The 18,502-nt window shown below is 33.7% G+C and overlaps 1 protein-coding gene across 1 annotated transcript in view; it reads right to left on the bottom strand.

The window, feature by feature from the left end:
- Window positions 1-18,502, bottom strand: part of Yme1l1 (YME1 like 1 ATPase) — a 46,732-nt gene that overhangs the window by 19,072 nt on the left and 9,158 nt on the right. Inside the window, exons 3-8 of the mRNA XM_046442305.2 lie at window positions 16,302-16,464; window positions 14,451-14,549; window positions 9,092-9,201; window positions 7,649-7,799; window positions 6,725-6,808; window positions 3,117-3,199 (exon numbers count right to left, since the gene is read on the bottom strand). Of these exons, the coding sequence (XP_046298261.1) occupies window positions 3,117-3,199; window positions 6,725-6,808; window positions 7,649-7,799; window positions 9,092-9,201; window positions 14,451-14,549; window positions 16,302-16,464 (690 nt within the window). The remainder of the gene's footprint in view (window positions 1-3,116; window positions 3,200-6,724; window positions 6,809-7,648; window positions 7,800-9,091; window positions 9,202-14,450; window positions 14,550-16,301; window positions 16,465-18,502) is intronic.

Raw genomic sequence — 18,502 nt, 5'->3', positions numbered from 1 at the left:
GTAAGATTTCATCTCATTCTAGTCAGAATGGCAATTATCAAGAATACAAATAATAATAAATACTGGCAAGGATGAGGGGGAAAAGGTACATTCAAACACTGTTGGTGGGACTGCAAGTTAGTATAACCACTCTGGGAAGAAGTATGGAGATTTCTCAAAAGACTGGGAATAGAACTACCCAGTGACCCAGCTATCCCACTCCTTGGTACTTATCCAAAAGAACTGAAAAGCATACCCTACTAATACAGCCACATCAAGGTTTATAGCAGCACAACTCACAATAGCCAAATTATGGAATTAGTCCAGATGGCCATCGACAGATAGATTAAGAAATGTGGCACATATACACAATATAGTTTAACTCACTCATAAAACAGGATGAAATTATGGCATTTGCAGTTATATGGATGGAAATAGAAAACACAATGCTAAATGAAATAAGCCAGACTCAGAAAGTGAAGGGTCAAATGTTTTCTCTCATAGGCAGAAGCTAGGGAAAAAAGGTGATGGTGAGGGAGAAATGCCATAAAACTCGAAGGGAGATCAGTGGAATGATAGAGTGGGAGGGAGGAGGAATGGGAAAAGGGAGGAACTTCAGAATGCAACCGACCAAATTATGCTATGTACATAAATGATGCATTCTACCTTTATGTATATCTTTAAAGTACCAATTTAAAATATAACAATAAATAAGCTAGGCTCAGTGGCACACGCGTGTAATCCCAGTGGCTCGGGAAGCTAAGACAGGAGTATTTCTCCCTCATCCTTGCCAGTATTTATTATTATTTGTATTCTTGATAATCCCGAAGCAACTTAATGAGACCCTATCTCTGAATGAATAAATAAACAAACAAACAATAAATAAATAAGTGGAAGGAATACCAGCACAGAGGAAGCAGAACAGGAGGGAGAAAAGAGAGGAGGGAAAGAGAAACTACTGGGGACTGAAATTATATTCCACACATATATATAATTATTTCAAAACAAACCCCATTATTATGTATAAAAATGATGCACTAAGAAAAGCATTAAAAATAAAATTAACAAAAAGAACTACCTGGAAAGAAGCCTACTGAAATATAAACATATCCTTAGGTCAAATAGCAATCTGAAAATAAAAAATTTTCAGGCCATAACCATTTTCTATTTCTAGGAAATTTCCCATAAAATAATTGCTCAAGAGTTATCAAGTTTTTTGTTTTATTCTGTTAGGTTTGGAATGATCTTTGAAAGTTATTCTAGTAAAATTCATTAAGATTTTAGTAAAATTTTAATGGAATAAAACAAATCTCTAGACAGGTACACTGATGCATGCTTGTAATCCTAGTGACTCTTGAGACTGAAGCAGGAGAATCTCAAGTTCCAGGTTAGCTCAACAACCTAGGGAGACACTCAACAACCTAGGGAGACCCTGTCTCAAAATAAGAAATAAAAAGGACTGAGCTCAGTGGTAAAGCACCCTCAGATTCAATCACCAGTACCAAACGATAAAACCCAAAGTCCTAGGCCCAGAAGAAATGTGAATTTGAAATCGTTCTTTGTCAGTTACACCAATGACCTGCCCATTGCTAAAATAAACAATCAATTCTCACTTCACCCATTAATAGTATTTCACAGAGTTGTTTCCTCTGTTATTATAGAAATTCTATCACGCCAGTTTGTGATTAACTTTTAAAGAAACTAGCATATTTTTTTCAAAGTGACTATATATTTTTATTTTTTAGCCAGCAATGTATGAGGGTTACAGTTCCTCCACATCTTTTTTTAAATTAATTTATTTTTATTCTAATTTGTTTTATATGACATCAGAATGCATTACAATTTATATTACAAATATAGAGCATAAATTTTCATATCTATGCCTGTATATAAAGTATATTTACACCATTCGTGTCTTCACACATGTACTTAGGGTAATGATGTCCATCTCATTTCACCATGCCCCCAAAGCATCTGACAAAATACAGCACCTATACTTGTTCAAAACACTAGAAAAACTAGGAATAACAGGAACATATCTCAACGTAATAAAAGCTATCTATGCTAAGTCCCAGGCCAACATCATTTTCTAAATGGAGAAAAATTGAAAGCGTTCCCTCTAAAATCTGGAATAAGACAAGGATGCCCTCTTTTGCCACTTTTATTTAACATAGTTCCTGAAACAATGGCCAGAGCAATTAGACAGATAAAAAAAATTAAAGGGATACGGATAGGAAAAGAAGAACTCAAATTAGCAGTATTTGCTGACAATGAGATTCTAAACCTCCACATATTTTATAGTGCTTAAGATTCTACCATTTTGATTACACCATTCTAGTGAATATGAGAAATATATCTCCCTAGTAACTAATGATGTTGAGCATCTTCTCCTGTGCTTATTGGACATTTTAATATCTTTGAGAAATGCCTATCCAAATCTTTTGTCTCCTTTTTTTGAGTTGTATATCTTATTGAGTTATATATAAAACCTTTATCAGATGGATCTTGCTCTTCTTATATACTATATCATTCTCCAATTCCTACTTTTAAACAGGGCTGGGATGGTGGCTCAGTGGTATAGCACTTGCCTAGCATGTATGAGGCACTGGGTTCATTCTCAGCACCACACAGAAATAAAGAAAGATCCATTGACAATTAAAAAAATATTTTTAAAAAATTTGTTAATCCATCTACAATAAACTACCATTAACACATTCTTTTTACAAAAGAAATATACACTAATGTCTTAGATACCAGAACTGCAAAGATCAATGAAAACAGGTGAAGTATCATTTATTGACTGACAACTATAAACCAAGCACATTTTTTATCTTTGATAATCTAAAGTAATTTGTTCAAGGCACATGGCCAGTAAGTATAAAATAAATTTGAAACCTTATTCTTTTTAACTTCAAATTCACATAAATTTCACTACACCATGGTGCTTCTTTACAAATCAACATAAGCCCTATGATGAAACAAGATTATTTTCTGGTACTATAATTTACTCTAGAATATTAAATTTTCTAATATTTTTGGATATGATTTTTACCTACTCCAGAACAACTTTTAGAATCAAATGTTGACCTTACATAGAATCAGTTAGGTAATGTATAAAAAAGGCAAAGAAAACTTACTCCTTTAACATGTTCAAAGGTGACATTTTTCATCTGGACAGGATCTACTGCAGAATCAAGCCCTGTGGTTGTTCGGAAGCGGACTAAAGGAAAGAAAATACGTGTTCATATTTGACAGATTAATTATATTCCAACTACCTTAGTTTATAAATGCAATAATAAAGCAAAAACCTAGAAAAATTTTTGAGACTGAAGATTGTATACATTAAGTCAAAGTGAGGAGCAGGAACTTGGTCTTCTGGATTTCTAGACCATGTTCAAGGACCAAATGATGCAATCGAGGAGACATGTTTTTACCTTCTAGTTAAAAACAAGAGTGATTTTTTGCCTCTTCTTCATCAATGGTTATCAAACATCAATGTGAATGAGAATTCACCTGAGAAAAATGTGTTAAAATGCAGGTCCCTAAGCCAGGCAACATTCTTATGGTTTACATTTTAGAAATTGTCCAGGAGTTTGCTTTTGTTTGTTTTTTTTTGGCCTCACATAGTGCTCTCTACCACTGAAATATATTTCCAACACTTTTTTTAAAATTTTGAGACAGGGTGTCATTAAATTGCCCAGGCTGGCTTTGAACTTGAGGTCCTACCTCGATCCCTCTCAGTATCCCAAGTGGATGAGATTACAGGCATGCACCACCAAGTCCACAAGAGTTTGCATTTTAACATACTTCCTCAGTTAGTCTGATACAACTTGTCACAGATGTACACTTTGAAACACATTGCCTTAAATATAGCATAAAATTGAAACACTAATTTTTTAAAAATCATTTTTAAACATTATTTCATCTTTCAAATATTATTCTTCACTAATGACATCCTTCAGGGATGTCTGGGAAGGTCTGGCTGGGCTTAGTGCTCATGCCTATAATCCTAGCTACTTGAGAGGCTGAGGCAGGAACATACCAAGTTCAAGGCCAATCTGGACAACTTAGTGAGACCCTATCTCAAAATCAAATTTTAAAAAAAGGACTGTGACCACAGCTCAGTGGTAGAGCGCTTGCCTGGCATGAATGAGGCCATGGGTTCCATCCATAACTCTGAAAAAATAAAGGAAAGAGTAAAATACTTGACAACTCTAGAAAACTATTATAAGGCTTCCTTAAATGTTTCCTGTGGGGAGCCACTCTGAATGACTCGCATCTTCCATCCTGGAGCGGAGAGGCTCTGACCGTCACTACATCTCATAACGACCTGGACATTGCCCTGGTCCTGGAAGTTTGAGGCAAGTCTTTAGACGTGGGCGTGTTGCCCATGGATTGAGCTACATTCACCTATTCCTTTGTTATACTACCCCTCTGTCCTGTTTGGGATAGAATGTTCCATGTCCCCTTCTCTTGCTCTGCCTTTGGGTGTGGCCTCCTAGATGTCAGTTAACCATATCACGAAGCTAGACTCAACCCTCTGAAACCTGACCCCATGCCTCATTTGAATAGCTTCTCCTCAATAAAAGGGTTCAGCATGTGCTTTCTCTTGCTTTCTGCGGACCCTTAGGGTCAGAGGAGCTGTCATAGGACCCCAAGAGAAAGGTATCTCTGTCTCTTGTGTGATTATTTCATGCAGCCCAGTTCCCCTAGAGTAACTCTGAATGTTTTAGTCATGAGGAACGTGACAGTTTCCTTCTTTGTTAAAATTTCCAAACTAGAGCAGTTATAAAGGAGTAAACAGTTATCTCTAATTTCCTCAGGAGTCCAAAAAATTAATAAAAAACACTTTATCAAACCCCAAAGTAATTTCATTGATACTTCTACAGCATTTACAGACGGGAACACAGAAAATTAAGATATCCAAAAGCCACTGACAAAAGTTAAATGCAAACCAGTGGGAAAAAAATCACCTAAAATATACCTAATTTCCAGATCAATTATCATGAAGACCAAAAACAAGGATGTCATGTTAACATTTCTTGGGCACAAAGTATCAACAAGTAGTTAAAGCAAGAATCATGAGTTCTCACAATCTCCCAGAACCTCGTCAACCAAAGAACTCTGCCTCTCTTCTCTGGTATCACCATTTGTGCATTTTAAATGGCATATGGTATTATAATTGTGGGGAGCAGAAACTTGGTCTTCTGGATTTCTAGACCATGTTCAAGGACCAACTGATGCACATTAAGGAGACATGTTTTTTGTGAGGCACTGGATATTAGAAAACCCAAGATCACAATTATATGCTTTGTCGGCCCTTCTGGAACCCTATTAAACACTGTTCCTTCCCAGACCACTCACTTCCCACACACAAGTGCCTTATGTCCTAATTGTACTACAAAATTTATGTATTCTTTTAAAGCTCCACATCCCCCCAAAAAAATTACAGAAAAGAAAAGGGGCTGGGGAAGTAGCTTAGTGGTAGAGTGAGTGCCTGCCTCACATACATGAGACCCTGGGTTCAATCCCTAGCACTGCACCCCATCCCCCTCAAAAAAAAAAGAGAGAGAAAAAGGGAAAGAAGAGAAAAATAAGAAGATAGAGTGAAATTTAAAAGCAAAAATTGAGTAGGCAAAAATAAAGGGTTAAGAAGAAATGCTTAACACATCAAGAACATACAAGTGGGCTGAGTTAATAAAAAGACACACTAATAGTTGCACTAGTATAGTGTTTATTAAGGATATTAGATACTGTATCATAGAGTAAAGAATAGGGAAAAAATGAATAGTAACTGAAAAACTAATAAAACCACTTAAGCCTAATAATACTTCATTCTAGACCAACAAACTGAAAACTACTGGGCTCATTTGTAGTTATTTTAAGAAAAAATTCAATTTATTAATTTACCTTAAAAATAGACTAATTTCTTTTTATTGCTGCAAAAATTCTTCATAATTTTAAAATTTGATCAACTGGACAGGTATCATTTTCTAAAATTTTGGTAAACTAACCACTACTAAGAATGAAAGGCTTTGCTGTAATTTGAGTATAACTTGAGTTTATCCCCCAGGTGTTCATGTATTGGGAATCTGGTCCTTAGACTGGGAGTGCTGAGCCTTTCAGAGATAGAGCATAATTAGAGGTCATTGGAAATGCTGTCATGACAAGGGATTAAGTAATTCGTAATTCTTGTGGGATCTTAGTTCTCACAAGAGGATGAATATAAAAGAACAAGCCAGGCACACTAATACACACCGGTAATCCCAGCAACTGGGGAGGCTGAGACAGGAGGATCACAAGTTCAAGGCCAGTCTCAGCAACTTAAAGAAGGCCAAATAGCCAGAACCTGTCTTGAAATAAAAAACAAAAAGGGCTTAGAGATGTAGCTCAGTGGTGAAATGCCACTGGATTCCAGGGCCCTAGCTTCCTGTTTCACCACATGATCTCTCCCCTTTACACACACTCCCTCCACTGTGATACAATCCACCAGAAGGTCCCTCACCAAAGCTAGTAGAAGCCATGAAATCTCTACAATGTGAGCTAAATAAACCTTTTTATTATGAAGTACCCAGTATCAGGTGTTTAATTATAGCAGCAGAAAATGGACTAATATAGATCTACCTAGCAAATCCATTAACTTGAATATTTTCTCTAATACTTAAGTAGCCATAAAAAGGAAACAGGTATTTAATAAAAGAAATTTTTAAAAAATAACAAGTATGATAAATCAAAGAGCCTTTACCAGATAAAAATGGGTTCTTTAAAAGTCCATAAATGCCAAACAGTAACAGAACAAAGAGAATCAGACGAGTTCGCCTTAGGGAATCTAGGAGAGAAAGAAAAAGTCTTAAATCAAATGGTCACAATAAGATATGACAGCTCAGTGAAATGCAAATATTCGCAGGGTGTGGTGGTATATGACTATAACCCCAGAGCTCTGGAGGCTGAGGCAGGGGTATTGAAAGTTCAAGGCCAGCCTTAGCAACTTAGACCCTCTGAAAATAAAAATATAATAAAAAGGGCTTGGGGATGTATCTAGTGGTAAAGTGGCCCTGAGCTCAAACTCTAGTACCTCATCCACCCAATCCACTCCCATAAAACAGCAAATATTAAAATTTTTTTTAATTTAATTTTTTTTTGTATTGGGAATTTAACCCAGGATCAGTTTATCACTGAGCTACATTCCCAGTCCTTTTTATTTTTTAATTTGAGACAGTGTCTCACAAAGTTGCTGAGGTTAGGGTTGAACTTGCATTCTTCCTATCTCAGCCTCCCAAATCACTGGGATTATAGGCTGTGCAACCACGGAAGCCCTTAGGTTATTATAAATAATCACATTTGATCACATGCAACTTTGGAATCTAGTATGTTTTTACACACCTGCCATGATTTCCTTTATGTTCCTGTTCCCAAAAAACTTCATGAAGCTAACTATGCTTCTATCCTTGACTTTCGTTTTTCTCTTGAGAAAATAAAACTGCCAAAGGTAATTCCATGTCCACATAGCTTAAGTTATAAATATAGGAGAACATAACCAATGTAAAGATGTCACTAATAACTTAAATTTAGGACTACAGGATCTCCAATGGCACAACTGGTTAGCATGTGGTACTTATAAATTTGGGACTATAACATCCTTTCAGTTATTCTTCAAAAATCAACTTACCATTTGTTTTTTGTGTTAATGCTTGCGCTTTCAGAAAACCCTCCGCAAAACCAGTTTTAAATGCATCTTGATGAGCTTCAGGTATGTTTTTAGTTTTCATGAGTTTGTCCAAACTCTCAACATCTGATCCTCTGTCCCTCAAAAGAAACCCCTAAATATATAAAATACAACAGTATTGACTGCCTGCATAGATAGTAATAATCCTCCAGAAATACTGTAACTATCCACACAAAATTTCAGTAAAACCTAGAAATTGTATTGCCAATGTGAAAAAACAGTGTAAGATTCAACAATGAATTACTTAATCAATGACCAGGATATTAACATTACATTCTGCACCTTCATCAATTAATTAATACTCTAAAGAAACTGACGACACTCTAGATAGAATACTTTTATATAGTGAAAACAGTTAAAAGATCACGTTATCTTAGGGTTTTAATGGCTGATGTTCACACTGCTTTATCTCTGCTAAAGGAAAATGTCATTGACTTACTAAATACTACTGCATAACTTCCAGATAACAGGCCTTGTGTAAGTTCTGAAAATAAATCACAGATCTAACAGTTTTCAGGCTCTTGGAGAAAGAAGTATATTTTTGAAATAATTTTGATACTATGTTGGAAAAATTGGGTATGGTAATAAAATACCTGTTATCTATGCAAGACAGGAAAGGCCTTATTAGAGAATGGGACATCAAAATCACATATAGAAAGCAAACACAAACACCATGAATAATCTAATAAGGGCACTGAATAGTGCTCAAGAACTGTTAGTAATCTGACAAGAGTTAAAATATCAAGAGGAAAGGATAGGGACCAAAGTATGTGGCATATTAAAAGATGAAAACAGAATAATAGTCAGTAGAGGCCATGACATGCCCTATATACCAGACTGAGTTGGATAAGAAAGCAGAGTAATCAATTAGGTAATCATTTTAGAAAAATGAGTGAGTGACAATAAGGCAAGACTGAAGACAAAGAGACTAAGTGTTTATATTAGAGTAAGCTATGCAAGAAATTGTTATTGCCTATTGTCTGGCTTTAGAACTGGGGATGAAAATAAAGGATTCAGAAATATTTAGGAGATTGGATCCATAGGACTTAGTGATTAATAGATATGAGAGGTAAGGAAAGACAGATAAATCTAGATTGATTACCAGATTGGTAGCTTGGGTGGATGCTACTCATTCATATATCAGCAGATATAAATTGGTAGAGGTGAAAAAAAAATCAGCATAAGAGATCTAATTAACAAGTAAAAATAAGTCTGCTGTCCAGGAGAGCACCGGCACCAGGTATAATGAATACACATTAATTCCTTATCATCAGTAGAAAGAAGGGGGAAAAAAAAAACCCACCAGCCAACCCAAAAATTAAATACTAAAGATCCTCATTGGTTAAATAATTTGAAAAATTATTGCTTTCTGGAACATCTAATTACCTTCACGAATGATGGTGCTATATTCTGTGTCTCTGCTAATCTTTCAGAGGTGGACTGTAGACGTCTGGTCCTTGATTTCAAAGTTTTAAAACCCCGAGACTGTATGAAAACTGAACAAAACAGTACCATTTGCTTTGTAAATTGTTAAAAGGAAAGAAAAATGCCTGATTCTAAAGTCTTGACACTATACCTGCACATCCTAATCTTAAGTTTTGACACAGTTCTTTTGCCTGACACTTCAACTTGCTTTACATTATTACTTCTACCATCATGTTTTCAAAAGAACTTTATTTAAATGCTTTATTTCATTTTGATGGGAAGAAAACAGAAAGAAAATCTTACAAAATAATTTAGAAAACAGGACCATAACTGATAAATTGTGACACCCAAAATATCCAAGTCACTAAAGTAGATTGAAAGAGTATCAAATAAAAGCCAGTGACTCCTAATTCCTCAAACCTTAATCCCACTTCCTCAAAATAACCACAGTTAACAATTTCATGACTACTCTTCTATGCACGCACACACATGCACTTCCTATAAAAATTATTCTAGAAACAGAACATAACTTTATACAATTATCTTCTTTTATCCAATAACATATCATGGATATATATCAGAATAGGACAGATATTGTATTCAGTTTAATAGCTGGTTATAGATTTATCAGAGTACAGCAATTTATTCAACTAATATCCCAACTATAGAACTTATTTACATATTCATTTTTTGGTTTTGGTTGTTTTTACTTTGGTGCTGAGGACTGAACACAATACCACTGAACTATAGCTTCAGCCCCCTATTTTAATTGCTAGAAATGATACTGCAGTGAACATTCTTGAATGTATATCCTTCAAAACATGTAGGCCAAATTCCTAAAAGTGAAACTGTGAAGTTTATATTTTATTTGACACTAAGAAACTGCCTTCTAAGAAGGCTGTTGTCAATTTTTGTGACCAACAATGAATGAGTGTTCTTTTCTCCATACTCTTGCCAACTCTAGATAATATAAATATTTTAATCCATACAAATCTGATAGGCAAAACAAACTCTATATCTTGTTTTACTTTGCATTTTCTAGATTACAAATGACGATGAATTTTGAAAAGATTTCTACATTTTTACCTTTTTTCTTAATTGACCATTCATGTCCTTTGCACATTTTCCATTCTTATTACTTTGTAAAATACATGATACATATAAAACCAATGATTACTATCCATAATATCTCCATTTTTATCTATATATACACACATATATAAAGACGTTCTAATGTCCTTGTCAATTATATATTATTCAATTATATAATACGGTAATAATAATAGCCACACTCTTTCATCTGTAGTGTTTCTGCATTTTGTTTTGATTAGTTCCTTCCCCAAATTAAGATTTTTATTTTGTTTATTCATTCATTCCTCATTTATTTTTGTACAAGTAGGGATTGAAACCAGGGCTTGAACATTGTTGGAGCTACACCCACCAAAACTAAGATTTTTAGACAGTCTGCTTATTTTGAAGACTTTCAGTTTTACATTTTATTTTCAGACCTTTGAAGTATTTGAAACTTATTTTTGGTATAATGTAAAAACAAGAACTTGATTCTCTTTTGTCAAAAATGGATAACCAATTAGCCAAATAACATTTATTGATAATCAATCATTTGTTCATTGACTTGAAAGTCTTAATTTTGTTTTACTAACTTATGCCAGTACCAGTTTAAATTCTGTAGTTTGACAATTATTTGAGATGCTATATACTATTGATACACATTATTAAAACACATATTTTGGTGTATTTATATAGGATAAATCCCCCTTATTTGTATTGTTTTCCAACCAGTTCCTAGTCAGTACAAATAAAGTTTAAAACTAATTTCTCAACTTCCAAAACAAGTCTTAAGAATTTTGATCAGAAAAATAACTAAATTTATAAATTTGGACATACATGGTTATTGTTAAAATATAAAGACCTTTCAAACAGGACTGTGGCACTTCCCTATTACTCCACTCAGCTCTTTTATTTCTTTCAGTAATACTTCACATACGTACGTATGAGTATGTATGTAACTGGTGCATATTTCTTATAAGGATAAAACATTGAATGGATTTAGAAAAAATTGTAACTAAAACCTACCACTAAAATGTTAAGAAAGCTGTTGATTTATTTATCTTATATGCTACCAAAACAAACTCACGACTTGAACTGCTTTTTGGTTGATTCTCTTGAATTTTCTGGTAAATAATCATATCACTTGCAAATTATAACTTTGCCTGTTTGTGTATGACTCATTTCTTTTTCTTTTCAATCATACTGTTCCAAAATTCCAAATTAATGCTATGAAAAAACAAAAAACAGGGTACTAGATATTTTGTTTCTCGTGATGGTAACATAATAATGTTTTAAGAAATTTTAAAAGTCCCCTTAAAGTTCTAATTTTCTAAGAGTTCTTAGAAAACATAACTTTTAAAACAGATCACATGCCTTTACATCATACACTGAAATAATACTGTTTTTCTTCTCCAGTCAACATGATGAATTAGCAGACTTATTAATGTTACATTATTCTTATATTCCTTAATTATGATAAAATATTTTTAGTGCATTTCTAGGCTTGTTTTCTTCAGAGTTTATTTAGGATTTCTATAATATTTGAATAAGAAGAAGCTGATCTACTGTATTCCTATTTTGCGCTAATGTTGACCAGCTTTGATAATAATACTCTCACAGAATAAATAAGAAGGTCTATTTCATCCTCTTTCAGGGGGGATGAGATCTCCTATATTACCCATGTTGGTCTTCAATTTACAGGCTCAAGTGCTCTTCCCACCTAACCCTCCTGACCTGCACCATCATGCCACATCCATCCAATTCCATTTGTAAGTAAGAATACAGTGATCAATACTGATGATACTGAGTTTCCTCAATAATACCATGACAGTGTATGTTTAGACTACAAATCCTGGAGAACTGACTTCGTTTAAAATAAAACTTTGGGTAACAGGAAACTTATGATTCTGGAGAAAGAATAGAGCCATAAAACCATCTGAGTCTGATGCCCTTGGGGTAAAGAGATTATGTTTTTAAATACTATATTTCAAACAGCATGGTTTTTATTTTATTCTTGGGTTAATTTTGCTATCTAGCTTACAGAATTGTCAGTTTTATCATTTTATAAAATAAAATTATACATGCCATCTTGTAATTTAAAAAACTTCACCATATTTTTGGCAGTTCTCATTTTTATTTCTGACACTGTTTATATTTTGTTATTCTTATTTGTTATTTTATTTTGTTCGTTTCTCCAAATTAAACATGTTTCTGGTTTAATTAAATAAAACTATTTCTTATCTGGATACCATAGCACACAGCTAAAATAGCAGTGACTATGGAGGCTGAAGCAAGAGTACTGCAACTTCAAAGCTAGCCTGGGTAACTTAGCAATACCCTGTCTCAAATAAAAAATTAAAAGGTTGTGGATGTAGCTCAGTGGCAGAGTACCACTGGGTTCTGTCCCCAGTAATGCAAAAAAAAAAAAAAAAAACAAAAGCAAGCAAACAAAAAAACCTCTCTCACTATTTTTATTATTTTCATATCAGGAATTGAACTCAGGTACACTTAACCACTGAGCTACATTTCCAGCTCTTTTCATTTTTTATTTTAAGACAGGGTTTTGCTAGGTTGTTTAGGGTCTCACTGAACTTCTGAGGCTGGCCTGCTTTAGCGTCCTGAGTCACTGGGATTACAATTGTGTGCCACTGCACTCAGCTTGATATTATTTTTTAATGCATATTTTTATTTCACATTAATTTGTTTTCAATTTATTTTACATCTTTCTTGTTTTCTATTACATACAATTCCCTTAACACCATTTTGTCCTCAACCAGAAGTTTTTCACATGTAGATTTTCAGTGGTTCCTGCCTATAATTTCAGATTTGATTTCTCTTCGGTCACAGATCAGACCTTCTAAAAATATTAATATTTCAGTATTATTTAGCAGTCCTATTATTACATTCTGTCTGAAGATCAGAGAAACTAATCTCTGAATTACAACCTAAAAATCTAATTTTATACCCTAATGCACGATCAATTTTTATGTCTTCCCTGTCTTCTGCATTAAACAGAGGATGATTTTTTTTTTTTTTTGGTGTGGCAGGGGTTAACTGGGGGTTAAACTGGCGGGGGGGGGCATGAACACTCAACCACTGAGCCACTCCTTCAGCCCTATTTTGTATTTATTTAGAGACAGGGTCTCTCAGAGTTGCTTAGCACCTAGCTTTTGCTGAGGCTGGCTTTGAATTCACAATCCTCCTATCTCAGCCTCCCAATCTGCTGGGATTACAGACATATGCCACCTCGCCTGGCTGATTGGTCTCTTTGCTCAAGCTGGTGCCTCTTTTTCATGCTTTTCTCAAAAATGTGGAGATACTTAGCAATCAATTTCTATTTAAAAATAAGAATATAGTAATCAGTACTGACAGCAAATGGATTTCCTCAATAATAACAAGGCAGTGAATGCTTTCAGACTACAAATCAAAAAACTATTTTGAATAAGCAAGACACCGGAAAAGTATGAATGATTCAAGACCAAATTACTCTGGGGTATTTTTTGTTTCTTTCTTTGATATCAATGCTCAAACCAGGAGTCTCTAGAAACAAAATCCCCTAAAACACCCCCATTGCCCAAATCTTATTAAAAAGTGGTTTTTGCTAATTATATTCTAAAAGTTAACATTATCTCAATTACTGGCCCAGTTTGGGCCATCTTTCAACTATTTACTGTATCAACAATCCTGAAGTCCACTCTTATTATTGACTCTCAGCTTGGGGTTTTTCCTAAGTTGTACTAAAAATATTCAAGTCTTTTGTGACAGGTATCACTGTAACCTAACACTTATCGCTAGTGCCTAGTATTCAATAAGCATATTAATGCAAATTTGACTTTGCTATTAACTTGAGGTCACATAGTTTATTACTCAAATTTCAGGTCTAGTAATAAAAACTCTGGTGTTCCCTATCTCCATTTTAATACCTTTTTCCTATAATTTCAATGGGTTTTTAAATATGAGGTCAAATAAAAAATGTACTCAAACCTGTTTCAAAACTACCTGTTGTAAAAAAGTTCCCTGGAGTTTGCTTTGCTGTGGCACTTAACACTCATATACAAAGATTAGCTCCTATTATATAGTTCCCAGGTCAAAAGTTAAATAGAATTACTGAAATTAATCAATTCCAAATGCTCTAAGTCCTACTGTACACTGCAAGTGGATGCTCATAATCATTAACATGGCCAAGACCACGCTTAATATGTTCAATAAATCTACTACGGTTTCCAAAATAAAAACATCTGTTGCTTCATACCTGGCCAGTAATGAAGATCTGAACAAATGCTTTGGAGAGTTCTTGGATGCTGTCTGTATAAGCAAGAGGAACGCAAAGTACTGAACATATCTAAGTAACCTGGAGGGAAATTGCAAACAAGTAAATTTCCAAACTGCTAAAACAAAAAGACAAAAATCATATGAATGTAAATAATTGTATCAAATATTATATAATATATATGAGTTTCACCTTTTATTTGCCCTTGATTTCACTCCTATGAAATAGCTAAACATTGTTAATCCAATCACTTACTTTACTATCACTTGTCTTTTTATCTGGTGTATGTAACTGCCGATGAAATTAAATTCAAATCCATAGAGGTAAAAGGTATGGACATTTAGGTTAAAACTGCTTTTATTTAAAAGCAAGGAAATGAAGAATTCTTATTTCATAGAAAATTTCAAAAGCTCTAATGATGTGATTAAAAAATGTAAACCAGAGTTACTGCTCCTTCCATCTCAAAGTTTTTACAGTAACTGGGCATGAAGAAAGTTCTTTCCATATCTGTAAGGCATGAATATTTCCATGCTCGTAAACTCCTGCCCTTGTCTAATACGTCCCATCCCACTTTACATCTAAAATCCCAGTGACACGACTAGCAGCAACAACAATAAAAAACAAGTGGTTATTATCCATCTGTGTGTTCTCAGTCAGAATTACGGATTCTTCACAAAAACACATAGATAAGTTAAGAGATGCCTTCCTAATACTTCTGCCTGCCTAAACAATACAAGCAATTGGTAGTATGAGAAAGAACCTTAAAAATAAATGTAATTAAGCAGATTAGAAGAGCAGTATGAATAATAATACAATAAAGAAAAACTTATCCAATTGAACCTTTACTGTAAGTCAAGTGGAGTTTTGCATAGACAACATAAACACATTGTCAGTCTGAGCCTCCAAACTCAAAAAACATTGCGTTTTTTTCTCATTCTTGCATTTTTAATGTCTTTATATGAAGTAAGGACAAAGGAGTAATAAAGAATTTGTACATGAATTAAGCTAATGAAAAGTACGGCTTGAAATCAAGCCTTCATCATAAACTATTCAAACCTGATCTTTTGAGACTTTCACAACTTGTACTGATTTACAAATCGGTCCTGCCATCAATACGAAACAGGTATTCTGATGGATTGGTAAAGCTTTAACATTCTTCCAAAGAGTAACTCATGAAGCTGACCTGACATCCCTTTCAACAGATTATAGTATACCTATTTATTATAATACCAGAATGTTATAAGCCTCAAATAAGAAAATACATAGACATTCCATAAAAAGGACTTTGTGTCTTCATCAAGGTATTCTCAGAGTATAGTATTTTATACAGAATTTAACAAATGTGTGTCACCTAAAACTAAAACAACAATGATAATAAAACAATCTTCTAAATGTGATGTGGTATGCTGCATTAGATCCTGGAATAGAGAAAGGACACTACTGGAAAAATTAATGATTTAGTTAAATCAAATTTTGCTGAAATCCAAATACTCTGTACATAATTCAAAATGTTGTAAAGAAAATAAATAAAATAAAATGTCATGCCAAAAACATATATCATACCAATCTCAATGTCTTGGTTTTGACAAATATACGATGGTTATGTAAGATGTTGACATTAAGTAAAGCAAGGTGAAGCATATATGGAAATTCTCTGTATCATCGTAGAAACTTTTCTGTAAATTTAACATTATTCTAATATAAAAACTTATAGAAAAAAATTCAAAAATAAAGTGATCCATAACAAAAACTAATAAATGGTATCTAATATAATTAATATTACTAATACAAAAATGACTTATTTTAATTCAAACAAAAAACGTATTAACATACCATATTTATTTTCAAAGAAAGAATGTGCAGAGACATGAGATGTATGCCAGTGGGAAGAAATGTTTTTGCCTTTGTAAAATCCAGGAAGTAAATTTTCTACCAGTTGATCAATCTGTCCAATTTTCAATTCAGATAATCCAAGGTCCCTTAAATTAAGTGAAGGCTGTAAAAGATTAAGTCAACCAAATAAATATTAACTATTGAGATATTTAAAGAGATTTATTATTTAAAAAATTATTAAAATCTAACAAATACACTAATTTCTTAATGCTTAAAATATAAATTGATGAAAACATTCTTATAGTTCTAGTTTTACTGAGATTAGTCATGTAAAGTTTGACAATGGTCAAATATGATATCCCTAATGATATCTTTAAATAATAAAATCATATTTCAATACGAATGAGTAAAAACAGTTTTCATTCAAGTTAAAATCACCACTGAACTAAGCATGACGATTCACAAAAATCAAGTAAAATGCTTTCTATATCCTTTCCCTCTCTTCATAAGGGATTCTCATCTAATGCTAGCCTATCAAACATCAGCCAAACACTTATTTAATGACAAAAACAAGAGTAACTACTTGCTCAGTTAGAAAGTGTGTTCTACGGGGCTGGGGATAGGGCTGTAGCTCAGTGGCAGAGCACTTGCCTAGCATGCACCACATAAAAATAAACAAAGGCCTTCTGTCCATCTACAACTATAAAAAAAATTAAAAAAAAAAAAAAAAGAAAGTGTGTTCTAAAGGTCAGGAGCAGAAGTGATTTGAGGATAATTGTTAAGATGCTTTAACTGAGTAATAATCTTCAATTTCTCTAGTTTCTAAATGCTCACAAATAAAAGCCCACTAAAATAAATGATATCTCTATTATTCTCTAGCCTGATAGATAAGATCCTTCCTTGAGCTGAGAGTGTTATAAAGTAACTATATCTAACTTTGAATAAGGAGGAACATTCAATAAGGTCAAAACATGTTTAACAATCACAAAAATGTGTAAAAACATGCTCATCTTTAAAGACTTCTAAGGTAAATACAGTGTAGATTTCATTTTTCTTATCCACATGATCCAACAAGTTAACAATCACATATTATTGAGTCTCAAACAGCTAAATCATCAAAGTAAGGAGAGGAAAAACTAAGCAGAACAAGTAAAAGTATCAACTTCTTATGACTGACATACGGAGAGATCCATGGATTATATAGCTCTGAATCGATGTCTATGGATTTACTGTTTACTAATACGTGACAAATGACTCATATTCTAAGAGTCCATTTCTTCATCACTAATGACTATGAAATATGCCTGATTCTGCAATGGTAAGGATCAAAGGTAGAGATGCTTAACTCATCCATTTATGCTAATATACATCATGGCAACACATAGTAAAACATAAGAATGATGAAATAAAATATTTAAACGTACTTTTAAACTATTAAAAATGATGGCCAAGAGCACTGGCACATGCCCAGTGACTTGGGAGGCTGAGGGAGAAGAATTACAAATTCAAGGCCAGAATTGGCAATTGAGTGAAAACTCTGTTTTGAAATATGAAAATAAAAGGGCTGGCAATATAGCTCAGTGGTAGAGTGCCCTGAGGTTCAACCCCAGTATCACAAAATAAACAATTAACAATGATGAAGGAGAAAGGCCTGAGGAATGAAACGAAAATAAGTCCTACCAAAATCTGGAATGTCTCCAAAAGTGAAGGAAGAATTAATTAGAAAGATGGTCTACAGCCAAACTGTGCCTTCTTTGAATTTAATTCCATCAGTAATATGATCAGTTTCATTTTACTTGAAGAAAATCCTCTAGTAAAGAAGACAGAATATGTAAGAGAGAAGGCTGATGAAAAAAGTGAAAGATGGTAAGAGGTAGAATTAAGCCTTGACTAAGAAGGATGTACTTATGCTGAGGTACAGTTCAGTGGCTGAGATCTTATTTAGCATGAAGTGTTCTGGGTTTGATTCCCAGCAAAAGGAAAAAAAAAAAAAAAAGAATGTAACAAATCACAGACAACAGATATTTGAAGAAGCCAGTAGGTTGTAGGGATTGAAAAGGAGTTCTAAATGGATGTGATAATCTGTAAAGATTATCAAAATGCTGTCTCTTAGTTCCTCTTCATCACTTAGCTGGCTCCATGAATATCAATCTGCATCCTTTGAATATTTTTCCTTTGCCAACTGGCACAATGTTAAGCTT

Source organism: Marmota monax, unplaced genomic scaffold, assembly GCF_021218885.2.
Source record: "Marmota monax isolate L192 unplaced genomic scaffold, Marmota_monax_Labrador192_F-V1.1 WCK01_AAM20220418_F8-fsc00072, whole genome shotgun sequence".
In the NCBI taxonomy this organism is placed as follows: Eukaryota; Metazoa; Chordata; class Mammalia; order Rodentia; family Sciuridae; genus Marmota; species Marmota monax.
This window is presented reverse-complemented; position numbering and strand designations above follow the sequence as displayed.